Consider the following 27,986-nt stretch of genomic DNA (forward strand, 5'->3'; position numbering starts at 1 on the left):
TCTTTGTAGACCTTTAAAAAAAAAGAGATGAGGTGTAAAATGCCAGTAAGATTAATTAAATTTCTTCTTCTTTGAGCTCTGCCCAAACATTGATGGAATTAGGACAGAACAAAAAGATCAAGAAAAAAGCCATGTACAGGCCTCTGTCAGTGAGAGGAAAGGAAATGAGTTATGAGAAAAGGACTTCAGCCACCTTTGGGGGTGGCTTTGGTTTGGGACATTCTTTTTGGCAATATTCCAGAATCTGAGTGCCCAGGGCTCCCTTCAGTGGAAGAGAAAGCCGCGCGTGGCCAGGCACGCGCGTACACGTACTCACGTGTGTGTACACACACACACACACACACACACACACTACACAAACACAAGGCCGATTTCCTCCGCTCCCCCTCCCCCCGGGGGGGCGGGTCTCCTCTTTAAAGAGCAGAAGGTGTCCGCGCAAAACCAAGCGCTCTAGGCCCCGGGGATCCGGGGCCAAGCAGCTTGCAGCCAATGGGCGCGGTGGAGCGGCTTGAGCGTGGCTGACGCTGTACCAATGGGCGTTCGCAGGGGGCGGGGGCAGCGGAGGAGACACTATTGTTGATGAGGAGAAGCGGCGGCGGCGGCTGCACCACCTCGTTGCTGCCAGCCGCGGTCCAGGCGGCTCCCGCACCCCGGATTCCGGCTTCGTCACCCCGTCGCGGGGGCCTTTCCTTTGGCCTCGAGAATCTTTCCCCTTTAACCCGACAACCTCACCGCCCCCAGTCTCAGACGCCCATTCACCGGGGAGGGTGGATCATGTCTCAGCGAGTGAGGCGCAATGGGTCCCCCACACCGGCCGGCTCCCTCGGGGGTGGTGCGGTCGCCATGGCTGGGGGAGCCGGGAGCCGCCTGCAGCCCATGAGGGCGACGGTTCCGTTCCAGCTGAAGCAGCAGCAACAACATGGCAGCCCCACGCGGAGCAGCGGCGGCGGCGGCAACAACAACGGCGGCTGCTGTGGTGGCGCCTCAGGCCCCTCTGGCGGCGGGGGCCCGCGCACAGCCTCGCGCAGCACAAGCCCCACACGCGGCAGCGGGAGTGCGGCCGCGCGCACCAGCCCCACGGTGGCCACGCAGACGGGCGCGTCAGCGACCTCCACGCGAGGCACCAGCCCCACGCGCGGCGCGGCGCCCGGGGCTCGCGGGAGCCCCCCGAGGCCGCAGCCCCCGCCGCCCCTGCTGGGCACTGTGTCGTCGCCTTCCTCGTCGCCCACCCACCTGTGGACTGGCGAGGTGAGCGCAGCCCCACCCCCCGCCCGAGTCCGGCACCCGAGGAGGTCCCCGGAGCAGGGCCGTTGCTCCCCTGAGAAGAGAAGCCCGAGCGCCCCCGTTTGCAAAGCAGGTACGTTCTGGGGGGCGTCTAGCAAGGGGAAGGTGACGCCGGGAAGGGGTCCGGGGTGCGCATTGCTACCGCGCGGGGACTGGGGCGCTGCCGCGGAGCCGGGGTGATTGGGGGCGGGGCCCGAGTGGTGCGGCCCCGCCTGCCCCGGGTTTGTCCTGTGCCGGATCCCTAGCTCCCCGCCCCCGCCTCATTCATCCTCTGCAGCTCTACACTTGTCCCGGCCGGTGGAGATGCGGCGGCTAAGCTGTGCTTGATTTGTGTTCATGATAAACCTGCGATTCTGGCTGCCCGCTGGTTACTACTCGTCATCCTCTGGTGGTGAGGCTCGGAGTGGTTTGTCACTTCGTTTTAGTGACATGGTTAATGTTAGTATAGCACATGTCTGCTGCTAAGTATTTTTCACAAAAACGGTTCCAGATTTGGGGCTGAATATGTCAACATAGCAGATTTGGATCTCTGAAGAGACGTGAGGCTGGGAGCCTTGTTAGCGTTTCCTAAGTCTTTGTAAGTGGGTAGCAAAAAGTGAAGTAAATTAAGCAAGGTATCCTTGGAAGTTTTATGGGCTTTGTCTGAGGGTCTGGGCGTATTTCTGATATATTAATTATGTATTTAGGATGTAAAACCATTATTTGTTAAAAAAAAAACTTCAAAATCCAAAGTTTGTTATTACTTTAGGGATCTAAAAATTGTTTTTTTCTATACCCTGAGATTTTTTCCAGGGAAATGTCCTGCATGGAGTTCTTGGGTTCCACTGGAGTCATTCATAAAAAGTTATTCAATAGAGGAATTCAAATTATGGAAATAGAAAGGGATAAGCTTTATCATCTGATTGCTTTCCTGTTAGAATGTAGTGAAGAAATATATGGGTGTTTTTTAACATATGTGTTAATACTGTGTTTTCCTTATCTAGGGAATTTGTGTTAAAATCTTTCAGGCAGAATGCCTGGGAATTTCAGGAAGTTTAGTACAGTACTTCCTAACTAAATAAAACAGTTGACGTGATTTCAAAGGTTGGTTCAGAAATGCAGGGAGTAGGATGAATTTTCTTACTATTTATTTTATTGGAGATTTTAGACAATGGGTACTTTTTGGGGGGATAGAATTGCCCTAAAAAATGATTAATGGTGTTTTCTAATTAGCGTGAGAGTGCTGTCTTAAACTTTTTGAAAATGCAAAATGATTTTTTAAAACTGATTTGTTTAAAGTAGTAGGACTTCCTCCCCTTCAAATAGGTATCACTTTCCTGAGCTTCTACTATACGGTGGGCGATTTACCTACAAGTTCTCATTTTAATTTTCAGCGTAGGTTTTAGAGAGGTTAAGTAACAAGTGTTAGAGTTGATATTTGAACTCTGCTAGGTTGTACTCCAAAACTGTATCTTTTACATTATATCAAGGTAACTTTATGATGTGTTAGATAGAACCTAGGAAATATATAGCACAAAATTGCATGTGCTTAGTTTTTGAAGTAACTCTTAGAGCTATCTGGTGAACATAGTTGATTGCTTCAGTTCACTTTCAACCTTCTGGAGCTGCATAGTGTGCCAGGGAAAAGGGAAGGAGAGCTGCTTAAGTGGGCAGTAGAGATAGAGGTAAGAAGAGGTGGTGACTGAACTCTGGTAATAGACTCTGGTGACTCTCTTAACTATTTGACCTTTGAGGCAGAGCAGCAGTCTGAGGAGGGCTGAGTTCAATTAAATATTGGCAATGTGTGGAGAAAGTTGTTCTTCTGATCTCTAGAAGGGCGCAATTTCCTGTATCTCAGGCTCCTGATGTGCCTATTCTTCATGTTTCCCAAAGCTCATTTCCCTCAGATCTATCATTCCCTAGAGTATTCATGCTGTAACATTAACCTTTCTCATTACACCCCCTCAAAAAAAAAAAATCTATTTTTTCTAATGAAGCATTCTCAGGTATGAAAAGAGATACCTCCTGTTAGTAAGTTACAGCTGAAGTGGATGTCTGATAACCTCCTTTCCAGGAATATATTCTTGTTTCACTCTAGTAAACTTTCATGCAGAGCAGGACAAACAATTTTCAGATTTCAAGTCTTCATAACACAGACTAGACCATTTGCTTTTTTTTTTTTTTCCCCTCAGACAAAAACTGGAAAGAAAAGGTAAAAGGAGTCTTTTAAATTTTTATTGTTGATTTTTTTTTTTTTAGAGAGAAACATCGACTTGTTCCACTCATTTATACATTCATGGGTTGCCTCTTGCATATGCCCTTGAATGGAGATCAAAATCATAACTATGGTGCATGAGGACGACACTAACCAACTACTGAGGTACCTGGCCAGGGCAAAAGGAGAGTCTTTTAGAATAAAGGGAGATTACCCCCAGTTTATAGCCTCAGTGAAAGGTAGAAATCTTTACTGGTAGAGGGGGAGTGTCTTCCTTACATAGTTTTGTTTACCTCATGTGACTCAAATTCCAGAGGCCATCTAGATCAGGCTGCCACTTTCTGGGTGTCTGTCTGTCAGATGAACTGGATGCCATAGCCTTTGTTAGGGATCCAGTATCTGAAAGCCCCTAAATCGAAGGTCTCAGGAACATAGAGGGTTTTTCCGGTTCTGCTGGATTCCTACCCAGTTGCTTTATTCCTCCAGAGTTAGAGCTAATCACTGGCTCTTCCGGATTTCCCCTTTTATTGAGTATAAGGCAGCAATTTTCAACCAGTGTGCTGTAAGAATTTTTAAAACATTCAGTACCTATTTAGTCAGGGGCACTGACCTCTTTTCCTTAGATTTTCAAATAAAAAATTGACAACAGCCAGTACAAGCGCCATTGGTGTGAATGAGTCAAAATTATACCCATTTTTGTTGGTCACATTTGCAAAAAAGTATATTTTTTGGTGTGCTGCAGAATTTTAATAATTAATGTGTACCATGAGATGAAAAGGGTTGAAAATTGCTGCTAGAAGGTAATCCAAGCACCCATCCCTGAGAGAGAAATTTTTTTTCAATTACGTGCAGTATTATTCTGTATTAGTTTCTGATGTATAGCAAAGTGGTTTGAAAATCATGTCCCACTGCTTCAAGTACTCACCTGGCCCCATACATAATTATCACAATATTATTGACTATGCTGTAATGTGTATCTCTTTAACTGTTCTGTCACTGCCAGTGTGTAGAGCTTCACCTTTTTCACCCAGCTCCCCAGCCCCCTTCTCTTCTGACAGTTCTCAGTCTGTTCTCTGTATCTATGAGTCTGTTTCTATTTTGTTTGTTTTCTTCTTTAGATTCCACATATAAGAGAAATCATATGGTACTTGTCTTTCTCTGATTTATTTTACTTCGCATAATACCCTTTAGGCCCATCCATTCTGTCACAAAGGTCAGATTTCTTTTTTTTTTTTCTGATGGTCAAGTAGTATTCCATTGTGTATATGTAACACAGCCTTTTTATCCACTCGTCTATTAGTGAGCTCTTGAATTGCTTCCATGGCTTGGCTATTGTAAATAATGCTGCAATGAATATAGGGGTGCATATATTATTTCAAATTAGTGTTGTGAAATTCTTTGGATATATTCTTAGAAGTGGAATCTCTGGGTCATAGGCAATTCCATTTTTAATTTTTTGAGGAAACTCCACACTTTTCGTAGTGGTTGTACTAATCTGCATTCCTACCAACAGTGTACTAGGGTTCCCTTTTCTCTACTTCCTCACCAACATTCGTTATTTGTTGTTTCATTGATGATTGCCATTCTGACAGGTTTGAAGTGGTATTATTGTGGTTTTGATTTGCATTTCTCTGATGATTAGTGAACCTGAGCATCTTTTCATGCGTCTGTTGGCCATCTGTATGTCTTCCTTGCAGAAGTGTCTATTCAGGTCTTCTGCCTACTTTTTAATTGGGTTGTTTGTTTTTCTGGTTTTAAGTTTGAATTTTTAATAAATTTTGGATATTAATCTCTCATCAGATGTATCATTGGCAAATATCTGCATCAAATGGAAACATCAACAAAACGAAAAGCCTACTGAAGGGGAGAAGATATTTGCCAATGATACACCTGACAGATATTTTAAACTTCCCACCTTCAGTGCCTGCCATTTCCATGGCAGTGTGGTTTGTCATTAGCAACTGAGACATGCTTAGAGAAGGTAACTTAGGCAACAGTGTTAACTGTAGATAAAAAGGTGAAGAAGGTGAGGTTTGTTTTTGTGCCTTTCTTCTTTTTACCTGATTTTATCTAACTCAATAAACTGTCAAATATATTATAAATGGAGAAGTGGCATAACATGGAGGTTAGGAGCATAGGCTTTGGGTAGATAGTCTGGGTTTAACGCCTGCATTCTGCCACTTAGAAGCTATGTGATACGGGGTAGTGAATAACTTTCTGACCCTTAACTTTCTCATCTGTATAAAAGGTAATGATGATACCTATATCTACTTCATATGGTGGTAAGGATTACATGAAAGAAAATTTAAAAATACTCAGCACTATACTTCATCATAAAAGTTATCTATTGTATATCATATTAGTTTTAGTGGATACAACATAAATTGCCAGTGTAGGCTTAGTTTTCATGGTTGTATGAAATTCCAATTGGAGAGAACATTGCCTGTATTCCCAGAGTGTGGTCTGGTTATCTTTATCAGAATCACTTAGGATCTTTGTTAAAATTCAGGTCTGGGCCCTAGTACAGACTTCAAAACCCCATTTCCACCCCACTGTGATTTTGCTGTACTCTAAATTAAAAAAAAAAGTTACTGGAAACACCAAAGGAAAATCTTTTGAAAACTCCTCATTAGAGAAAATGGCATTAGTACAGTATGTGTATCAGTGTATCTGATATGTAGATAGCAAGTGGTGTTTTTGTTCATTTTTTCCCTTTGTTGTGTATGAATTCAGTTGTTGATTGAGGGTGGGAGAAGTGGCAAGAACAGCAACAAGAGATGGAGGTCTCTGGGCTAATAATCAGGAGGAAGTAGGGTACTAGAATTTAATATTTGCAGAATATTAGAGTTGTACTTTCTAGTTCTTTGTGACATACAGAGTTTTAAGAATTTAGTATTTCTCTGACATTTAAAGAACTGCTAATTTTACACCTTGTTCAAGGGAGTCTGGTTTGTAATGTCAGTATTTTATAGTTGAAGATGAGGTAAAGTAGAAGCTTACTGTTAGTTCAACATCTTGGCTAGAAGATTTTATTTAATTAAGTTCAATTCTGTAAGCTTTGGTTACTGTGTTAGTCACTGTGAAGTACAAAGATGTAAAAGAAACAAGAACTCCAGAGACTCACAAAGCAGCCATGTAAGACTGGTACATAATATATACTATAACATGATAAGTGCTCTGAACTCATAGAGAAATGAATAATTCGTTAGGGAATGGGTATAGAAGTTCTATCAGAAGAGATGGCTTTTGCCCTGGCTGCTGTGGCTCAGTTGGTTGGAAAGTCTTCCTGTAAACTAAAAGGTGATAGGTTCGATTCTAGGTCAGGGAACACGCCTGGGTTGCAGGTTTGGTCCTCAGTTGGGGCGTATAGGAGAGGCAACCAATTGATGTTTCCCCCCCTTTCTCTCTGTCCCTTCCCTTCTCTCTAAAATTAATAAGCCTGTCCTTAGGTAAGGATTAAAAAAAAAAAAAAAAAGGATTGATGGCTTTTGATTTGGGTTGGAAAGAAAGGAACAGAACTTTACAGTTGGATCATAGAGGTGTGAAAAGATACATATCATATTCAGACCTATATGCCTTAAAATATAGGGTATAGAATGTTGGGGAGAAGGGAGGGAACAATGGGAAAAGTGAGTAGAAAAGTAAGTTTTCAGAATGGCTTTAAATAAAATATATTGCATTGCTCATAACTCTGGAGCCAGACTGCCAGGGTTCAAATATCGACACCACTTACTTAGTGTCTGTTTCACTTCAGGTAAATTCACTGTAACAGTAGAAAGGAGATACTAATAGTACTTAACAACAGAAGATTGTTAAAAGGATAAAATCCTTGTAATCTCTGTGTCAGTATAGGAATCTTACAGTATTAGCTATTTTCGTGTTATCTTCATTATCCTCATTACCTAATTGTTTAGGTATTAAAAGTTAATTCGTTATTAGTAGTATTTACATTCTTAAGAATGCATAGAATTTATAAATATTTAGGATGAGTAGAGTATGAATTTGAAATAGGAGAGACTGTGGAAGAGTAATTTACACAGGCGTTGAACACTTGAATTTAGGTGCTGTGGTAGTGGGAATGACAAGGATAAAGGGATTGAGGAGACTTTGATATGGTAACCTGCCGGATATTGAGATTGAGAAAGGGAGAGTTGATAATAGTTTGGGTAGTGGTACATAAACAACATAGTAGGGGATGCAAGTTTAGGATGAGAAAATGAGCTCAGTTCTAGACAAATTTAGTTTGTGCTCTCCAGAAATCCAAGTAATTTTTTAGATTATGGCAAGTGCAGCTTTAGAACTCAGGTGCAGTTTGAACTGGGTACAAAAAGTTGGGACATTTATTTTAGTAAATATTCATTTAACATGTACTGTATGCTAGGTGTTTGTGTGTGGGCAATACTTGAAATGACTAATCACTAGAATGGTTAAGATGATGGGGGCTGAGAATAGAACTCTGGCAGAAAATAAGCAAGAAAACTAGCTTTCCTTCTGGTGGAAAGGAAAGCTAGTGAAGAAGCCTGAGGGTGTGATAGGAGGCTAAAAGGTTGAAAAGTGTTCCGAAAGCCAAAAGAGATCGGATTTCAAGGAGGAGAGGGTAAAGATTTTCAAATTCTGTGAAGAGAACAAGTAGGCTGAGCCTGGAGAATAGCCTTGTGAATTTGGCATTTTGACCACTTGATGATTTCTGAGACAGAATAGTTTGAGTAGCTTGTTGGCTGCACAAATCAGATTGAAATGATGAGTGAAGAAGCAGGGGTAATGATTCTGAATTACTCTTACAGAGTATAAATTACTCTTATGTAACTGAAAGGAAGAAAAGTGACAAAATAGGAATTGCTGAGCTAAAGTTTATTTTTTTATTTATAGGATAGGGAAAACTTAAGCATGTGTTATAGGTTTTGGGATTTACAGAATGAAAGATGGCAAGTTGAAGAGAGGACAGAAATAGGAGATGGAACGAGTTCATGGAAAATGTGAGAGGCAGTGGGATCCAGTGCATGGTAGAGTCTGGAAATCTCAGACTACTAAGTTCACTTCTTTTTCTGAGGATGGAAAGGAGATAAAGGTGGGTTAAGATGATAACTCAGCAATAGAGGGAAGGAAGTTGAAGAAGTCAACCACTTCTATCTCCAAACTCCTTGAAGAAAAAGGAGCATATTTGTTTTATTTTTATTTTTTAAAGATATTGTTTTATTTCTTTTTAGACAGGGGGAGGGGAAGGAGGGAAAGAAACATCAATGTGTGGTTGCCTCTCGTGTGCTTCCAACTGGGGACCTGGCTTGCACCCCAGGTACATGCTCTGACTGGGAATCGAACCAGCAACTCTTTGGTTCACAGGCCGGCACTCAGTCCTCTGGGCCACACCAGCCAGGGCTTATTTTTTAATTTAAAATTTATTTTTATCGAAGTACATGTACATAATTTAAGATGCTTAAGATAGCACTAAAATTATAATCAAATCAAATGTTCCTCCAATGGCACCGATTAGCACCAATAGGAATCCCCATTTGGGGTGTGCTGAAGAAGGAAACTACTCAGTGCAAAACAGCTCAGTTCTAATATTCTGATACTGCACAGCTCTGAGGCTTACCCTGGGGCTAGGCCCCTGTCTTTCTGGCCTGACAGCTCTGCTCTTTTTTGGTCTGCTTTGCATTGTAACGGGAAGTCTTAGGTGTCTCAGTTCAGCCAGGAAAATGCAGTCTTCAGTCTTGGTGGAAAAGGAAAGTGTGCTTTGGGAGCTAGCAAGGAACTGGTTTGTGGAGACAGAAGTCCCTACCCTTTGTGCCTGATTGGCTGGTTCTTATGCAGATCAGGACTCCAAATTCTTGCAGTTTGCTTGGTCCAGGAGGCACTGTACTAATTGGTCGGAATGGAGTCACTCTGATTGGTCGGTGAAAAAGCTGATGAGGATGTAGCTGGGCACTCTAGTTGGATGGGAAAAGCCTTAGTCTTTGGTTGAAATAGGATTCCAGAAACTTCTTGAAAAGGGCTGCCTCAGATGGTAGGAACAGTACAGGCTGGCTGTTAAGGGTGGAGGCAGACAGGTCAGTGCAAGCTTCTCCTTGAAGTGCAGTTTACCTGAGACACCACTGTGTGTAAATAGCTGCTAGGCTCTGTTTTATTTTATTTTGTTATTATTTTTTAATTTGATCCCAATTAAATCACCAGAACCCTTCTTGGGTGGGTATCTTCTTTCTCAGGGACCCCACCTGCCACATCTCTCTCCATTCCCAACTCCTGGCCTCTAGAGATAACCAGTTTCATCTCTTAGGGGTTTCCTCTGGTATTTACCTACGTATATCTAAATAACATGCTGACACTGCTCGTTCAGGATTTTGTTTCAATTTTATGTATTTTATAGTGACTTCTTATTGTGGAAAATGTAGACTTAGCTCTCTTATCTTAATTCTCCACAATCCTCCCGTTATAGTTAGAGCACTCTTGGTTAAATCATTATTAATGTTTAAATTATTATGGCTATGTAAATTCTGTTTACAGCAGAACCTTGTGGTATGCTAAATTACATTTCCTTTCTTTGTAACTTTTCATTCTCTTTGAAGTTAAAATTGCCTTGTTTTTTTGCTTCATTTTCTACATACCTACCACAAATCCATCCCCAAACTTTTGGTAACAGAAACTTGCTTTTAAATATTTTTAAAGCACATCAGGGTTTTTTTTTTTTTTTTTCAGTTTTATTTATTTTTCTTGGAGATATCCGTTCTGGAGTCTTCTATCCTCGTATTCTAAACTGGCTCATTAGTCTCTAGGTCTGTTGCATAGCTATTGTTTTGAAACTTGACTGGGAATTCCTTCACTTCTTTCCTGTTTTGGATGCCCTTATCTCTGGATCTTGCTTTGCTGGAATATATATATATATATATAATATATATATAGTGTGTGTCTATATAATATATAGTACATGGGAGATATACAAGTATGTGTGTGTGTATGTGTGTGTATTTATTTATTTAAAGCCTAGAATGTTTGCAGATCTGTCTTTGTAGTTGATGGATAGACTAGATACAGAATTTTAGGTTAGGAATAATTTTATTGGAGATGGAAAGGGCTTAATCTTTTAGCTTCTACAATTGCTGTTGAAATTTCAGTCTGAAATTTCAGTTTGATCTAATTCTCACTTCTTTATATGTAATGGAGTATGTGTGTGTATCTGTGTGTTGTTTTCTTTATGGAAGTGTTAACTACCATTCTGAAATGATGATAGCCTTGGTGTAGGGCTGGTTTTTTCCTTCTTCTTTTTTCATGTTTGGTTTTTTGCCTCCCCATTCACTGTGCTAGTTATTCTGGATTTTTTTTTCTTGTGTTTCATTTTTTTTTTTATTGTTGTTCAAGTATAGTTGTCTGCTTTTTCTCCCTGCCACTACCCTCCCCCTTCCCCAGCCATCCCCACATCCCTCCCCTGTCTCCACCCTCCTTGATTTTGTCCACATGTCTTTAATAGTTCCTGAAAACCCTTCACCCTTTTCCCCCCATTGTCCCCTTCCACCTCCCCTCTGGCTACTGTCAGTTTGTTCCTTATTTCAGTGTCTCTGCTTATATTTTGCTTGCTTGTTTGTTTTGTTGATTAGGTTCCAGTTAAAGGTGAGATCATACGGTATTTGTCTTTCACAGCCTGGCTTATTTCACTGAGCATAATGCTGTCCAGTTCCATCCATGCTGTTGCAAAAGGATAGGAGCTCCTTCTTTCTTTCTGCTGCATAGTATTCCATCATGTAAATGTACCATAGTATTTTCATCCATTCATTTACTGATGGGCATTTAGGTTGCTTTCAGCCCTTGGTTATTGTAAATTGTGCTGCTGTGAACATTGGGGTGCATAGGTTCTTTTGGATTAGTTTTCAGGGTTCTTAGGATATAATCCCAGCAGTGGAATTGCCGGCTCAAAAGGCAGTTCCATGTGTAGTTTTTTGAGGAAATTCCATACTGTTTTCCACAGTGGCCTCACCAGTCTGCATTGCCACCAACAGTGCACTAGGGTTCCTTTTTCTCCACATCCTCTCCAACACTTGTTTGTTGATTTGTTCATGATGGCCATTCTGACCAGTGTGAAGTGGTATCACATTGTGGTTTTAATTTTCATCTCTCTGATGGCGAGCATCTTTTCATGTCTCTGGACCCTTTGTATGTCCTCCTTGGAGAAGTGTCTGTTCAAGTCCTTTGCCCATTTTTTAATTGGGTTTTTTTGTCTTCCTAGAGTGGAGTCGTGTGAGTTCTTTATGTATTTTGGAGGTCAAACCCTTGTCTGAGGTATCATTGGCAAATATGTTTTCCCATATAATTGGTTCTTTTTTCATTTTGCAGATGTTTTCTTTAGCCATGCAGAAGGTTTTTATTTTGATGAGGTCCCATTTGTTTATTCTTTTCTTTATGTTCCTTGCTTTAGGGGACATGTCTGTGAAGATGTTGCTGCGTAGAATGGCTGAGATTTTCCTGCCTATGTTCTCCTAGGACTTTTATGGTGTTACGACTTATATTTAAGTTTTTTAACCACCTTGAATTTATTTTTGTGTATGGTATAAGTTGGTGATTGAGTTTCATTTTTTTTGCATGTAGCTGTCCAGATCTCCCAACACCATTTGTTAAAGAGGCTATTTTTGCTCCATTTTATGCTCCTGCCCCCTTTGTCAAATATTAATTGACTGTAGAGACTTGGATTTATTTCTGGGCTCTCTGTTGTGTTCCATTGGTCTATGTGCCTGTTTTTATGCCAGTACCAGGCTGTTTTGATGTCAGTTATTGTGATCCCTCCTGCTTTGTTCTTCTTTCTCAAAATTGCTGCAGCTATTTGGGGTCATTTATAGTTCCATATAAGTTTTTTTTTAATGTGACAGTTTTATTATTTTACAGTGTGAATTCAGGATTGGGCAACTTACACAGTCAAATACACGGAGTCTCCCCTATATAAAAGCCTCTCCAACATGATATATCTGTAACTTACTATGCAGTTTCTTTTTAAAAAAATATTTTTTATTGATTATGATATTCCAGTTGTCCCATTTCCCCCCCTTCACTCCACTCCACCCTGCAAACCCCCTCCCACATTACCCCCCTATAGTTCATGTCTGTGGGTCCTACATATGAGTTCTTTGGCTTCTACATTTCCTATACTATTCTTACTCTCCCCCTGTCTATTTTCTACCTACCATTTATGCTACTTATTCTCTGTACCTCTCCCCCCTCTCTCCTCCTCCCACTCCCCTGTTGATAACCCTCCATGTGATCTCCATTTCTGTGGTTCTGTTCCTGTTCTAGTTGTTTGCTTAGTTTGCTTTTGTTTTTGTTTTAGGTGTGGTTGTTAATAACTGAGTTTGCTGTCATTTTTACTGTTCATATTTTTTATTTTCTTTTTCTTAGACAAATCCCTTTAACATTTCATATAATAAAGGCTTGGTGATGATGAACTCCTTTAACTTGACCTTATCTGAGAAGCACTTTATCTGCCCTTCCATTCTAAATGAAAGCTTTGCATGGATACAGTAATCTTGGATGTAGGCCCTTGCCTTTCATGACTTTGAATACTTCTTGCCAGTCCCTTCTTGCCTGTAAGGTCTCTGTTGAGAAATCAGCTGACAGTCTTATGGGAACCCCTTTGTAGGTAACTGTGTCCTTTTCTCTTGCTGCTTCTAAGATTCTGTCATTCTGTGTAATCTTGGCTAATAGAATTATGATGTGCCTTGGTGTGTTCCTCCTTGGGTCCAGCTTCTTTGGGACTCTCTGAGCTTCCTGGACTTCCTGGAAGTCTATTTCCTTTGCCAGACTGGGGAAATTCTCCTTCATTATTTGTTCAAATACGTTTTCAATTTTTTGTTCTTCCTCTTCTCCTTCTGGCACCCTTATAATTCGGATGTTGGAACGTTTAAAGATGTCCTGGAGGTTCCTAAGCCTCTCCTCATTTTTTTGAATTCTTTCTTCATTCTTTTCTGGTTGGGTGTTTCCTTCTTCCTTTTGATCCACACCATTGATTTGAGTTCCAGTTTCCTTCGCATCACTATTGGTTCCCTGTACATTTTCCTTTGTCTCTCTTAGCATAGCCTTCATTTTTTCATCTAATTTGAGACCAAATTCAACCAATTCTGTGGGCTTCCTGATTACCAGTGTTTTGAATTGTGCATCTGATATGATAGGTTGGCTATCTTTTCGTCATTTAGTTGAATTATTTTTGGAGCTTTGATCTGTTCTTTCATTTGGGCCATTTTTTTTTGTCTTGGCACACCTGTTAAGACATAAAGGGGTGGAGCCTTAGGTCTTCACCAGGGCGGGGCAACCCACTTTGCTGTGTTGTGATGCTGTGTGTGGGGGAGGGGTCCGATATGGAGCAATGACGCTTGCTCCACTCTCTGCCAGCTTTCACTCACTCCCTCCAGTACCCACAACCAAATTGGGCCCTTCTGGTGCTGCTTCCTGAGTGGGTGGGTTTGTGTACGTCTAGGACCCTGTGGGTCTCTCCAGTGAACTCTCCTGTGAGGTTGGGAGTTTCTCCCACTGACCCCTCAACCCCCACAGGTGTTTTCAGTCAGAGGCCTGAGTCTTTATTTCTGCATGCTGGAGCCCTGGGTTGCGTGGTCTGTCACCCAGTCCACTAGCTGCTGCCTCGCTGGTCAGCTGTGTCTTTGCCCACGCTAGTCCACAATCTGCCACCTTGCTGTGTCCGCCAGTCGCCGCCTTGCCAAGAGTCCTTTCTGCCCAGCTGCCCATCTCCCCCTCTCCCACTGGTCTGGATGAATGTTTCTTCTTTATCTCCTTGGTTTTCATACTTCCATACAGTTCGATTTCCTGTCAGTTCTTGTTTTTTGTTTTTAAATTGTTGTTGTCCTTCTTTTGGTTGTGCAAGGAGTAACAACCAAAGTAGTGTGTCTACCTATGCCTCCATCTTGGCCAGAAGTCCCTAACAATGCCCCATATAAATTTTTGAAGTATTTGTTCTATATCTGTGAAATATGCCATTGGTACTTTAATAAGTATTGTATTGAATCTATAGATTGCTTTGGGTAGTATGGACATTTTGATTATGTTAATTCTTCCAATCCATTATCACAGTATATGCTTCCATTTGTTTGTGTCTTCCTTAATTTCTTTCTTCAGTGTGTGTAGTTTTCTGAATACAGGTCTTTTACCTCCTTAGTTAAGTTTATTACTAGGTACTTTTATTTTTCTTGTTGCTATATCAAATGGGATTTTTTTCATGATTTCTGTTTCTGATATTTCATTGTTGGCATACAAAAATGCCTTTGATTTCTGAATATTGATTTTGTATCCCACTGTTTTGCCAAATTCATTTATTAGGTCAAGCAGTTTTTTGGTGTAGTCTATAGGATTTTCTATGTACACTATCATGTCATCTGCAAACAATGACAGTTTTGCTTTCTGCTTTCCAATTTGGATGCCTTTTATTTTATTTTTTTTCTTGTCTGATTGCTGTGGCTAGGACTTCCAATACTATGTTGAATAGAAGTGGTGAAAGTTGACAACCTTGTCTTGTTCCTGATCTTAGTGGTAAGGCTTTTAGTTTTTGCCCATTGGATATGAGGTTGGCTGTAGGTCTCTCATATATAGGCTTTACTAGGTTGAGGAATGATCCCTCTATTTCCACTTTGCTGAGTGGCTGTATCATAAATTGGTGTTACACCTTATCAAATGCTTTTTCCACATCTATTGATATGATCATATGATTCTTATGTTTCCTTTTGTTTATGTGAGGTATTATGTTTATTGATTTGTGAAGAGTGTATCATTCTTGCATCTCTGGGATGAATCCCACTTGATCATGGTATATGGTCCTTTTAATGTATTACTGGATGTGGTTTGCCATTGTTTTGTTGAGGATTTTAGCATCTATGTTCATCAGCGATATCAGCCTGAAGTTTTCTTTCTTAGTTGTATCTATCTGGTTTTGGGATTAGGATGGTGCTGGCTTCATAAAAAGAGTTTGGGAGTTTTCTCTCTTCTTGGATTTTTGGAATAGTCTGAAGGATAGGGGTTAGCTCTTCCTTAAATGTTTTGTAAAAGTTTCCTGTGAAACTGTCTGGTCCAAAGCTTTTGTGTGCCAGGAGTTTTTGGTTATTGCTTTGATTTTGTCAACTGTTATTGGTCTGTTCATGCTTTCTGCTTCTTCATTCAGTTTTGGAAGATTATATTTTTCTAGAATTTTGTCCATTTCGCCTAGGTTTTCAAACTTCTTGGCATATAGTTCTTTGTGGTATTTTCTTACAATCCTTTGTATTTCTGTGGTATCAATTTTAATCTCACCTCTTTCATTTCTGATTGTCTTTATTTGGGTCCTCTCTTTTTTTTTCTTGATTAGTCTGCTTAAAGGCTTATTGATTTTTTTTATTTTTTCAAAGAATCAGCTCCTGGGTTTATTGATCCTTAGAATTGTTCTTTTAGTCTTTATGTCCTTTAATTCTGCTCTGATCTTGATTATTTCCTTCCTTCTGTTTGCTCTGAGCTGTCTTTCTTGTTGTTTCTCCAGTTCTTTTAGATGTAGGGTTAGGTTGTTCATTTGAAATCTATCTTTTTTAGATAGGCCTGTATTGCTACAGGACTGACTTCACTGTGTCCCATAAGTTTTGGACTGTTGTGAGTTCATTTTCATTTGTTTCCAGAACCTGCAATATCTGTTGATATTTTGTTTGGAAGATCTATGACAGTGGGGTGTTAAAATCCCCTATTATAATAGTGTTGTTTATGTCTTTCTTGAAGTCCTCCAAGATTTTCCTTGTATATTTGGTTGTTCCTGTGTTGGGTGCATATATGTTTATAATGTTTATGTCTTCTAGATGGATTCTTCTCTTGAGTATTATGAAGTGTCCTGCTGGGTCTCTTTTTATGGCTCTTTTTTTGAAGTCTGTTTTGTCTGATATGAGTATTGCTGCGTGGTTGCCCCTCACACGCCCCCAATTGGGGACTTGGCAACTCAGGCATATGCCCTGGCTGGGAATTGAACCAGTGACACTTTGGTTCACAGGCCTGTGCTCAGTCTTCTGAGCTACACCAGCTAGGTGCTACCTGTCTTTGTAGGGTGATCTTCTATGGTAGGAATTTTGTGGGATTCAGTGGTGTGGTCTCTTTGATCTCTTTGTCCAGATGCTCTAGGTTTGCCCTTTTTTCTGTTTGTGTGGGTTCTCTTGTTCTTGGGTTTTTACCTTTTGGTGGTTCCTTTGTTGGTGGATTCTCTCCTCCAGCAGGTACACTAATATTCACAGCTCCCACCTAGTCTTGTCTATGATCATTGGCAGGGGGTAGGCAAAATGGATTAAGACAGTGGGAGAGTGTTCTATTGGATTTCGAGTACCGACAAGTAGAGAAGAGATAGGAGATCCTTTGGGAAAGTATAGCAATGACCATGATATTTCACTCAACTAGCCACTTTTTATAAAAAGTGAAAAGGAGATAAGACTCTTGTTAGAGGGGAGGAGGATTGTGAGCTGAATCCAGAAAATAGAGCGCTCGTGAAAGTTAGATGATGAGTTATAGTGAGAGTAAAGGATAGAAAGTAGGCGTAGTGTGCGACAGAATAGAGTTAACCACAACAGTAATAAAGCTCAGGAATAAAGTGAAATGGGCTAAGATCAGGGAGGGGTTCCGTATAGTATTTACAATTTCATGGTTAAGTGTTTGAAAAAATTCTTTCTGAGCAGCATGATTTGTCTTAAATATATAGGTCTAACAGAATTATTGAACACATATGTTGATTTCTTGACCTCGTTTATAGACCTATACATAAAAAGTGATACTTTTAAAAATAAGTAGAAAATGTATCTTTTTAAGGGGAAGCATGTACTTGGGTTTTTGTTTGCTGTACGAACAGTCATTTCTCGGTTTTACTTGAAATGAGAACATTCACACTTCATTTTCAAATGAAATGAAACATTTTTCCTTGTTCTTGATGCTTGTTAAGAAACTTTATTCATATAAGAAGTTGAAAATGCAGCAAATTACTCATTGCTTTCCTGTGAATAGCAAGATACTTTTCCTTTCATAGAAATTTAGAACTTGTGTTGGGCAGATCAGGAAATCTTAAGTTGAACTTTATGATCAGACTGCAGCTAAATTACCACTTACATATCCGCTTCCAGAATTTCATTGTAACCTGTTTTCTGCTTTTGCCTCCTTTTCTGTCCAATTTCCTTGTTGGTTATACCTTTTTATCCCTTCAATATCATTTTAATAGGAAGTCTTTGACACTCTTTCTGATAAAGGCTAGCATGCAGTGAAATTACCTATAGTTTATCCCCCCAAATCTACATTTTTAATTGACTCATTCTCTTTCAGTTGACTTTTTAAAATTTATTTTCAGAGTGGGGAAGGGAGGAAGAAAGAGAGGGAGAGAAACATTAATGTGTGAGAGAAATATCAATTTGCTGCCTCTTGCACGTGTCCAACTAGGGATCTGGCCCATAACTCAGGCATGTGCCTGTTGGGCAATTTAACCTGCAACCTTTCACTTTGCAGGCTGGCGCTCAATCCACTGAGCCACACCAGCCAGGGCTGACTCATTCTTCTTTATGAGCTAATGTAAAATTCTTTGGGAAGTAAACCTAAAGTTTATTTTGGCATTCTTGCCCTCAAGGATTTGATTCTGTAATTATAGATTTTAGGTTGCCCACCAGTATATATTGTCTTTCCCTCCCTCCTCTTCTCTTCCCTTTTCCTACCTACCTTCTTTTCTTCCTGTTCTTTCTATGCAGGTAATATATGCACATTATAAAAATTAAAAATGATAAAAAGAAAAAATACAATAACGGGTATCCTCCATATACCTTTAAATTCTTCTCACAGAAATCCAGTTAGCTGTCTTTTTTGTATTATGCCAGAGTTATTTTATTCATATACAAATATATGCATATGGGACTGCGCATACAGATTTATTAGGGACCATATGTTATTTCATCAAGTTTCTTTTGAACCTTTAGATCATTTCTAGTCTTTTGCCGTTAAATGGTGCTGTGATGAAAAGTCTTATGCACTTATTATGAGTTTCGCTGTAGAATAAATTCTTAGAAATGAAATTTCTTAGTCAAAGATGTACATTTTTATTTCTATTGTCAAATATATTTTCAAACTCAATGATCAGTTCATATTTGAATTGGAAAATCCTATTTCTTTTTTCCTATCTTTGTTTGGATTATTATTTCTTACTCCATTTTATCTCCACTATTACTTATTACTTATACCTCTTTACTATGCTGTTAGTTGTTGTGCTAGAGCAGTGCTATTCAAGAGAACTTTCTGCAGTAATAGAAATGTTCTGTTGTCTAATTGTTCATGTTAGAACCTCATATTAATATATAACTTATGTGTCACTTAATGATGGGGATATGTTCTGAGAAATTTGTTAGACAGTTTTGTCATGTGAGCATCATAGTATGCACTTACACAAACTTAGATGGTATAGCCTTCTACGCACCTAGACTTATATGGTATTACCACTGTTGTAAATGCAGCCCATTGTAAACCAAAATGCTGTTGCGCAGCACATGACTGTACCTTCATTTCCTGCCTTCTATCCTTTGTGCTATTGTTTGTCATATATTTTGCATCTCTGTTATAAAATCCTACAATGCATTGTTACTGTTTTTACTTTAGGTGGTTAATTATTAATTATCTTTTAAGGCAATTAAAAATGAGAAAAAAAATTTCTATTTACCCTCATTTTTACCACTTTCAGCACTGTTAATTTCTTTGTGGAAATAGAGTAGTGCAAATGAAAAAGGGCTTATTTGAGAAGCAAAGAATTGACAGGACTTGTTAACTGGATTTGAGGTATGAGGGGGTGAGAGAGCAAAACGATGGCTGAAATTCTGAACCTACTTGAGTGGTTGAGTTATAATGTAGTCATTAACTGGTTTCATAAATGCTGTTACATTCTGTATTTGTACAGAGTAGGCCATAGACTTTTGGAGCATAATGCACTAAAATTTTTAACTTTTCAAAAAATATAATAATGTGGAAAATTTGTAAGGTAATGAAAAAGTCTTTTTTTATGTTCCCTTCCAAATTGCCATTCTTAAAATTTGTAATTGTTATTTTACTTGCAACTCTACTGGGATTTACTGAGATCTATATAGTAGTTCCTGGATAACCATTTTACTTTGTTTTCCCATTGTGCATGTATAGTGCTATTTGTAAAGATGAGGACAAGTGATGTCTGTTTTAGAGCTCATGCTCATTCTGTGCAGAGCAGCTTATAAGGTGTTGAAAAGACATTATGGACTTGAGAACTAAAGAGAGAGACAATATGGATTTTTGCAGTATCCAGCGGTTAACACTAAAAAGAAGAAAATATATAATACTAAGAAGAGTTACTTAATGACAAAAGCCTATGGGACTCTTAAGTCAGAGCACTTTGTGTGCAGTCAGGAATTGTTTTGGGAGACATTTTTCATTTCTCTAGAAAGCAGTTGCCATTAATGCTATCCTTAAGAATTCTTGGAAAGTGTACTCCTGGAAATTGATTTAGTGTCACAGGAGTGATCCTTTCCTACTTAGAGGTGTTATGTCTTAATTGTATAAGGAAGATTTAGGACCCAAACTTTTGGAGAGTCTCCCTACCAGTTACACTTAAAAAACTGTATGGCCCACCCAGTACATCTATTTTAATTTCTTTGTTCCTCTCCCCCTTGAATGGGGATAGGGCGAACTTTAAGATTTAAATGAGATCTTAAGAAATTTTGTTCAGATGTATGAATGGATGGCTTCCTATTTAAAAAATACATATATATGAGTGTGAAGACCTGGCCCCATCCTTTGTCTTTTGTCTGTTTGTTCCCTGTAGGTTTGGAGACCTTGGGTAGCACTGGATTTTGCCGGTTTTGAGTACTGTTTTCTTGTCTTTTAATTGAGCTTGTTTTTGAAGATTATATTGCTAACTCACTTTTGAATATAGTGTCCTCAATAATTCTTAGAAGTTCTGGTGAAAGTCTCTATAATACTGGAAAGTTGCATATTTCCAGTAATGGTGATAAGCTTGTGATTCATCTGCATACTCTTCTCCGATAGCTTTTTGATTAATAGTATACTTCTGACTGCTAAGTCAACCAGTGTGCTAAGTCAACCAGGAATTTTTAAAACATGTAATACCCTGACTGTTTAGTTAGGGGCACTGACTTCTTTCCTTTAGATTGTCAGGTAATAAAATTGCAAGAACCAGCACAACAATCAATAGCTGTCTGGTGTGAATGAATCAAAATTATACCTTTTTTTTTTGGTCAGATTGGCAAAAAAGTATATTTTTGGTGTGCTGCAGAAATGTAGTAATTAGTTTATGTGTACCATGAGATAAAAACAGTTGAAAATTGCTGTTGTAAGCACTTTTAAAAATACTTGAAAGCGAAATAAAATTTTTAATGAATCCGAACCCTCAAATAGGGGATAAGAAAGTAATAATTACGTTTTTATGCTATAATGAGGTTGAATACTGTATGAAATTTATGAGCTTTGGCTTAATAATTCTCCTATTTAGTGAACATTTGTTTTCCTCCTTATAAATTACTTTAGTAAAAATATCTTTGTAAATGTATGTGTATGGGGAGCTGATACGAGTGTGCATATTTATGTATCCACTTTAGGAAAAAAAAAAACCCCAGGATTGAGAATACTTACTTAAGTTTTATTGAATTTAATGCTATATAGCATTACTTTCCAAAAAAGGATTGAATCAATTTACCTTGTCAGCAGAAAGGAGTGTCTACCTGTTGCTGTGAAGGCTTGTTAGGATTAGACTTTGTGCCTTTTCTTTAGCTTTACTAACTCAGTGGGTGAGATAGAGTTAAGCACATCATAGTTTTCATTCGTATTTTCTTACATATTTTCTGGGGTTGTAGTGAGTGTTTGAAATAATATATAGTGATGGGCAGTGGTAGGTTTACAGTTGTAATATAAATTATATAATTAATAAATAATATAAGAATAAACTTTCATGTACTTATAACTATAAATCTATTTTTCCTTTTTTTAATTTAAGTCTTTTTATATTGTTATTCTATTACAGTTGTTCCAATTTTTCCCGTTTGCCCTCTTCCACCCATCCCACCGCCCTGCTCCCGCAGTTAATTCCCCCACTGTTGTCCATTTCCGTGGGCCATTCATACATGTTCTTCTGTCTAGTCTCTTCCACTTCTTTCCACCACTATCCCCCTCCCTGGTAAATCTGTTTTTGCTGACCTCTGTATTTAATCACCTCATATAGAAGCCACATAATGCCATTTAATAAAAAAAAATAGATGTTACTAATAATAGGATTGAATTTTCTTAAATGCTCATTCACTGTTTATATGAAGTCTGTTAACTTTGTTGACTGACCATTCATTGAGGATGTAGCTAACTTTTTTAGCTGTTAACTGTTTTTTAAAAGTTTGTCTCATTTGGACAGGTGTGTATGATGTTGTCAGGTTCATTGAGGTATAATTTACATACACTAAAAATCATCCTTTTGATATACTTGTCTGAATTTTGACAAAGAACACAGTTATGTAACCACAACAACAACAAAGGTATAGAACATTTCTATCACTGTAAAGTTTCCTCATGCCTTTTTTAAGTCGTTTCCCTTCCTTACCTCTAGGCCATAGCAACCAATGATTTCTCTTTGGTTACTATAGTTTTATGTTTTTCAGAATATTATATAAATGAGTTCTACAGTACCTAGCTTCTTGGGTCTGGCTTTATTTACTTAGCATAATGCATTTGAGATTCGTACATGTTGTTGAGTGTACCAGTAGTTGATTCCTTTTTATTTCTGAATTGTATCCCAATATAAGGTATACACCATTTTGTTTATTCATTCACCAGCTGAAGAATATTTCGGGGTTTTCATTCCTGATACTGCAACTTTGTGTCTTCTCATTTTTTTTCTCAGTCAGTATGGCTACAGGTTTATCTTTTTTTTTTTGTTAAGATCTTACAAAAGAACCAGCTGTTGGTTTCATTTACCTTGTTATTTTTCTGTTTCATTGATTTCTTCTTCTGTTTTTATTGTTATTATCATTTTTAAAGTATATTTTATTGATTATGCTATTACAGTTGTCTCAATTTTTCCCCCTTTGCCCCCCTCCACCCAGCACCACCCTGCCCTCCAGCAATACCCAATCCTTAATTCATGTCTGTGGCTTGTACATGTAAGTTCTTTGGCTTCTCCATTTCCTATACTATTCTTAACCTGACCCTGCCTATTTTATACCTACCAGTTGTGCTTCTTGATCCTTGTACCTTTCCCCCCATTCTCCTCCTTCCCCCTCCCAGCTGATAACCCTCCAAATGATCTCCATGTCTATGATTCTGTTCCTGTTCTAGTTGTTTGCTTAGTTGTTTTTGGTTTTTAGATTGAATTGTTGATAGTTGTAAGTTTGTTGTCATTTTAATATTCACAGTTTTGATCTTTTTCTTAAATAAATCCCTTTAACATTTCATGTAATACTGGCTTGGTGATGATGAACTCCTTTAGCTTTACCTTGTTTGGGAAGCACTTTATCTGCCTTTCCATTATAAATGATAGTTTTGCTGGATAGAGTAATCTTGGTTGTAAGTCCTTGCTTTTCATCACTTTGAATACTTCTTGCCAGTCCCTTCTTGCCTGCAAGGTTTCTTTTGAGAAATCAGCTGATAGTCTTATGGGAACTCTTTTGTAGGTAACTCCCTGCTTTTCTCTTGCTACTTTTAAGATTCTCTCTTTATCTTTAACCTTTGACATTTTAATTATGATGTGTTGGACCCAAAGAGGTCCACACCAAGACACATCATAATTAAAATGTTTTTATTACTTTCTTTGTTCCACTTGCTGTGGGTTTAATTTGCTCTTTTTGTATTTCTTCAGCTGGAAACTTAAATTATTGATGAGATCTTTTTTTCTAATCGAAGTATTTAATGCTATACATTTTTCCCTAAGCAGTTGTTTACTACATCCTGAAAAGTATTATTTTAATTCAGTTCAAATTTTTTTCTAGTTTCCCTGATGCTTCTTTTTTGGCTCATTGGTTATTTGGAAGGGTTTGTTAGATTTCTAAATATTAGAGGGTTTCCCAGATAGCTTTCTTTTATTTGATTTCCATGTCAGAGAATATTCTGTGATTTCATTTGTTCTTATTTGTTAAGGTTTATTTTATGTCCCTGGATAAGATCTACCTTGATGAACGTTTCATATGCCCTGTATTTTTTACTGTCGTTGGGTGAGGTGGAGTATACTGTAAATGTCAATTAGGTAACATTGACTGATAAGGGTTTTCATGTCTTCCATAATCTTGCTGATTTTCTGTCTACTTGTTTTATCAGTTACTGAGAGAGGAATGTTGAATTCTCCTAAGATAATAGTGGATTTTCCCCCATTTTTGTTAGGTTTTCATTCATACATTTTGAAGCTATATTTTTTAAATGCAGAAACATTTAGAATTATGTCTTTTTGGGATTGGGTTTTTTATAATTATTCATTTTCCTTTTTCTCTGATAATTTTAATTTTATAATTGTTCTGAAGTCTTCTATAGTATTTTTATGGTCTATTATTTCCATTTTTCCATCCTATCTATATTTATCGGAGGGGGATTTTTGTAGACAGTATATAGTTAGGTCTTGTTATTTTTTCTTTTTTTAAAATTTAGTCTGTTGGTGATTCTTTTAATAACTGTGCTCAGATCATTTATATTTAGTGAAATTATTATGTTTGGATATAGGTCTGCTTTTTTTTATTATTCTCTGTTTTCCCTTCTACTTTTTTTCCACTCTCTCTTCTTGTCTATCTTGTTTTGGATGTCTTGAATGTTTTTTAGTAATCCATTTAAATTTGTATGTTGGCTTTTGGACTTATCTCTTTATACAGATATTTTGTTGGTTGCTAGGAGAATTACAGTACACATACATAACTTTTCATATACTTGTGAAAAGTAGAAATCATTTGCCTCCTTTTATGTTCTAATGCTCATATATATTAAATCTTTATACGTTAAAAACTGATGATAAATTTATGCTTGATAAAATTTGATATAATCAAAAGAAACTTCTATCTTGAGTGTAAACTTCACATTAAAAGCAACAGAAACAGAAGATAATTATGTTAGTAAAATGAATGTAACATTGAAAAATTCAGAAATAGTTTACTTATGGTCCTTAATAAATTAATAAAAATATCAGTTGACTCATACAGTTTGCACTGGAAGAATACTTTGTTGGTAAAAATTTAATAAGCGCTACACAGCTACAAACACACAATATAACATACCATACATGCACGCGCGCTCGCACTCTCTCTCTCTCTCACTCTCTCACTCTCTCTCGCTCACTCGCTCTCTCTCTCTCTCACATAATTTCTGATGAGGATGGGAGGGACAGAAGACTAGAAGAGTCAGACAGGCTCAAACTGCCACATCGGTTTTTAAAATATTGTGGCATTTCGGTCAAGGCAGCATCATAGGTAAGTAAATGGCTTGCCTCCTTGCATAACCACATCAAAATTACAACTAAATTATAGAACAACCATCACTCAGAACCATCAGAAATTGAGTTGAATGGAAGTCTGACAACTATGGATTTAAAGAAACCACATCCATCCAGACTGGTAGAAGGGGTGGAGACATGGAATGGGCTAGTAGCCCATCCATGTGTGGTGGATAGAAATTCAGGAGGGATCCCTGGCTGGTGTAGCTCAGTGAATTGAACATGGGCCTATGAACCAAAGGGTTGCCAGTTTGATTCCCAGTCAGGACACATGCCTGGGTTGCTGGCCAGGTCCCCAGCAGGGGGCACACGAGAGACAACCATACATTGATGTTTCTCTCCCTCTCTTTTTCCTTCCCTTCCCCTCTCTCTAAAAATAAACAAATAAAATCTTCAGGAAGGATATCTCAGGAACGAGGAATCCCAGCCTCACACCCAGCAGCGTTCCAGTGCCAGGAAGATAAGTCCCCACAACTGCTGGCTTCAAAAACCAGTGAGGATTGAGTCAGTGGAAGAAACTTGTAGAGCCCCAAACATTTAGGATGTCCAATTAAAAAAAATTCTGTTCTATAGTTATAAAGAGAGATTAGTAATAACAGTTCTCTTTTGACATAAGTATTTTTAAAAGAACATTATCTGTATGATTTTACTTACATGTGGATTCTAATGAACAAAATTAACAAGCAAAATAGAAACAGACTCACAGCTTTCAGAGGGGTGGAGGTGAGAGGGCTGGGTGAAAAAGGTGAAAAAGGTGAAGGGATTAAGCAAAAAAACACACACAAAACTCAGACAACAGTATGGTCATTGCAAGAGGGGAATTGGGGTTGGAGGAGGCAGGAGATGGTTAAGGGGGCATAAAGAGTGATGGAAAGAGAAATGACGGGGTGGTGAACACACAATACAATATACAGATGATGTATTACAGAATTGTACACTTTAAACCTATGTAATTTTATTAACCAACGTAATGCAAATAAATTCAATAGAAAATAAAAAGAATAAAACAACATTAAGTGTTGTATAGAGCAGTGGATTTGGGGTCCATTTTCTTCATCAGCAGAGAAAGAGGGAGGAAAGGAATATTTGAATTCATGCCTCATACATTGGATGCATGTCTACAAATTAGACTGTATTTCTTCTCATTTATGAAATGAGATACTCAGGCTCAGAGAGGTAAGTAATTTACTATTTCAGAGAGTTGCTAAATGCACAGTTTCAACTCATGTCTACTTAATTTTGAGGCCTATGTTTTAAAAATCTTTTAAAGTATTATGTAGTATAATTTAGCCAAAATTGAATATCCATTAAAAATGGGTATCATACCAATAAGCTTGGATGGTTTGAAAGAACATAAAAATAAAACATAATTTATACTAGAAGTTTCCCCCTTCTTGTTTCTAAGCACCTCTAAGATTGTCAGCTATAAGATTATGTTTTAGTCTTAAGGGAAGCACAGAGAATATATACACTCATAAATGAATGGACTGAGTGCTATGGGAAAATTGGTAGAACAGATTGGAAAAGGGGCATCTAAAGTAGAAATATTTTTCTACCTTTTAAACCAACATCTTGATTTGGTAAATAAATACTATGCTATAATGTTAGAAAGTTCAAAGCATAATTTCAGAAATAACAAACCAGCAGTAATTCTAAGAGAAAAAAATGTAATTGTTAAGAAATACAGGCGGGGAACCAAGATGGCGGTGTAGGTAGACACACTGCGCCTCCTCGCACAACCAGAGCTGACAGAGAATCGAACAGCAAGGGGGACCAACACCGAGAAAATAGAAAATAAACATTCATCCAGACTGGTAGGAGGGGCGGAGACGGGGACCGGGGTGGAGAGGACTCGAGTGGCTGTGGCGGGACTGAGACTGGCGGAGTGTGGGACAAATGGAGCAGGCAGTCTGAGCACTAGCAGACCCTGCGGCCCCACATTTGCACAGATAAACCCAGAGGGCCGGACTCAGAGTGGCGGAGAGTGGGGCTGGCAGAGTGGCAGGTAGTACCCTGCGGCACCACATTCGCCCACAGATAAACCGGACAAACGGCGGGCAGCGAAGCAGACCAGCTCGGGGAAATAAAGCCTCAAACCTCTGATTGAAAGCGCCCCTGGGGGTTGGGGCAGCAGCAGGAGAGACTCCCAGCCTCACAGGAGAGGTTGTTGGAGAGACCCACAGGGGCCTAGAGTGTGCACAGGCCCACTTACTCGGGAACCAGCACCAGAGTGGCCCAGTTTGATTGTGGGTATCAGAGTGAAAGATTGAAATCCGGAGGAGAGTGAGGCAGGCGCCATTGCCCCCACTCGGCCCCTCCCCCACGTACAGCGTCACAGCACAGCAACCAGCGTTACCCCGCCCAGGTGAACACCTAAGGCTCCGCCCCTTAAAGTAACAGACACGCCAAGACAAACAAACAAACAAAAAAATGGCCCAAATGACAGAACACTTCAAAGCTCCAGAAAAAATACAACTAAGCGACGAAGAGATAGCCAACCTATCGGATGCACAGTTCAAAGCACTGGTTATCGATGTGCTCACAGACTTGGTTGAATCTGTTCGAAAAACAGATGAAAAAATGAAGCCTATGCTAAGAGAAACAAAGGAAAATGTACAGGGAACCAATAGTGATGCGAAGGAAACTGGGACTCAAATCAATGGTATGGACCAGAAGGAAGAAAGGAACATCCAACCAGAAAAGAATGAAGAAACAAGAACTTGGAAAAATGAGGAGAGGCTTAGGAACCTCCAGGACATCTTGAAACGTTCCAACATCCGAATTATAGGGGTGCCAGAAGGAGAAGAGGAAGAACAAAAAATTGAAAACTTATTTGAACAAATAATGGAGAACTTCCCCGATCTGGCAAAGGAAATAGACTTCCGGGAAGTCCAGGAAGCTCAGAGAGTCCCAAAGAAGCTGGACCCAAGGAGGAACACAACAAGGCACATCATAATTACATTACCCAAGATTAAACGCAAGGACCTACATCCAAGATTACTGTATCCAGCAAAGCAATCATTTAGAAAGGAAGGGAAGATAAAGTGCTTCTCAGATAAGGTCAAG

The 27,986-nt window shown here is 39.0% G+C and overlaps 1 protein-coding gene across 1 annotated transcript in view; it reads left to right on the forward strand.

Annotated features, from left to right (window-relative positions):
• The first annotated feature begins 569 nt into the window (after positions 1 to 569).
• FAM117B (family with sequence similarity 117 member B) overlaps positions 570 to 27,986 on the forward strand; it is a 105,363-nt gene continuing 77,946 nt past the window's right edge. Inside the window, exon 1 of the mRNA XM_053918949.1 lies at positions 570 to 1,357. Coding sequence (XP_053774924.1) covers positions 580 to 1,357 — 778 coding nt within the window. The 5' untranslated portion in view covers positions 570 to 579. The remainder of the gene's footprint in view (positions 1,358 to 27,986) is intronic.

Source organism: Desmodus rotundus, chromosome 2 (assembly GCF_022682495.2).
Source record: "Desmodus rotundus isolate HL8 chromosome 2, HLdesRot8A.1, whole genome shotgun sequence".
Lineage (NCBI taxonomy): Eukaryota > Metazoa > Chordata > Mammalia > Chiroptera > Phyllostomidae > Desmodus > Desmodus rotundus.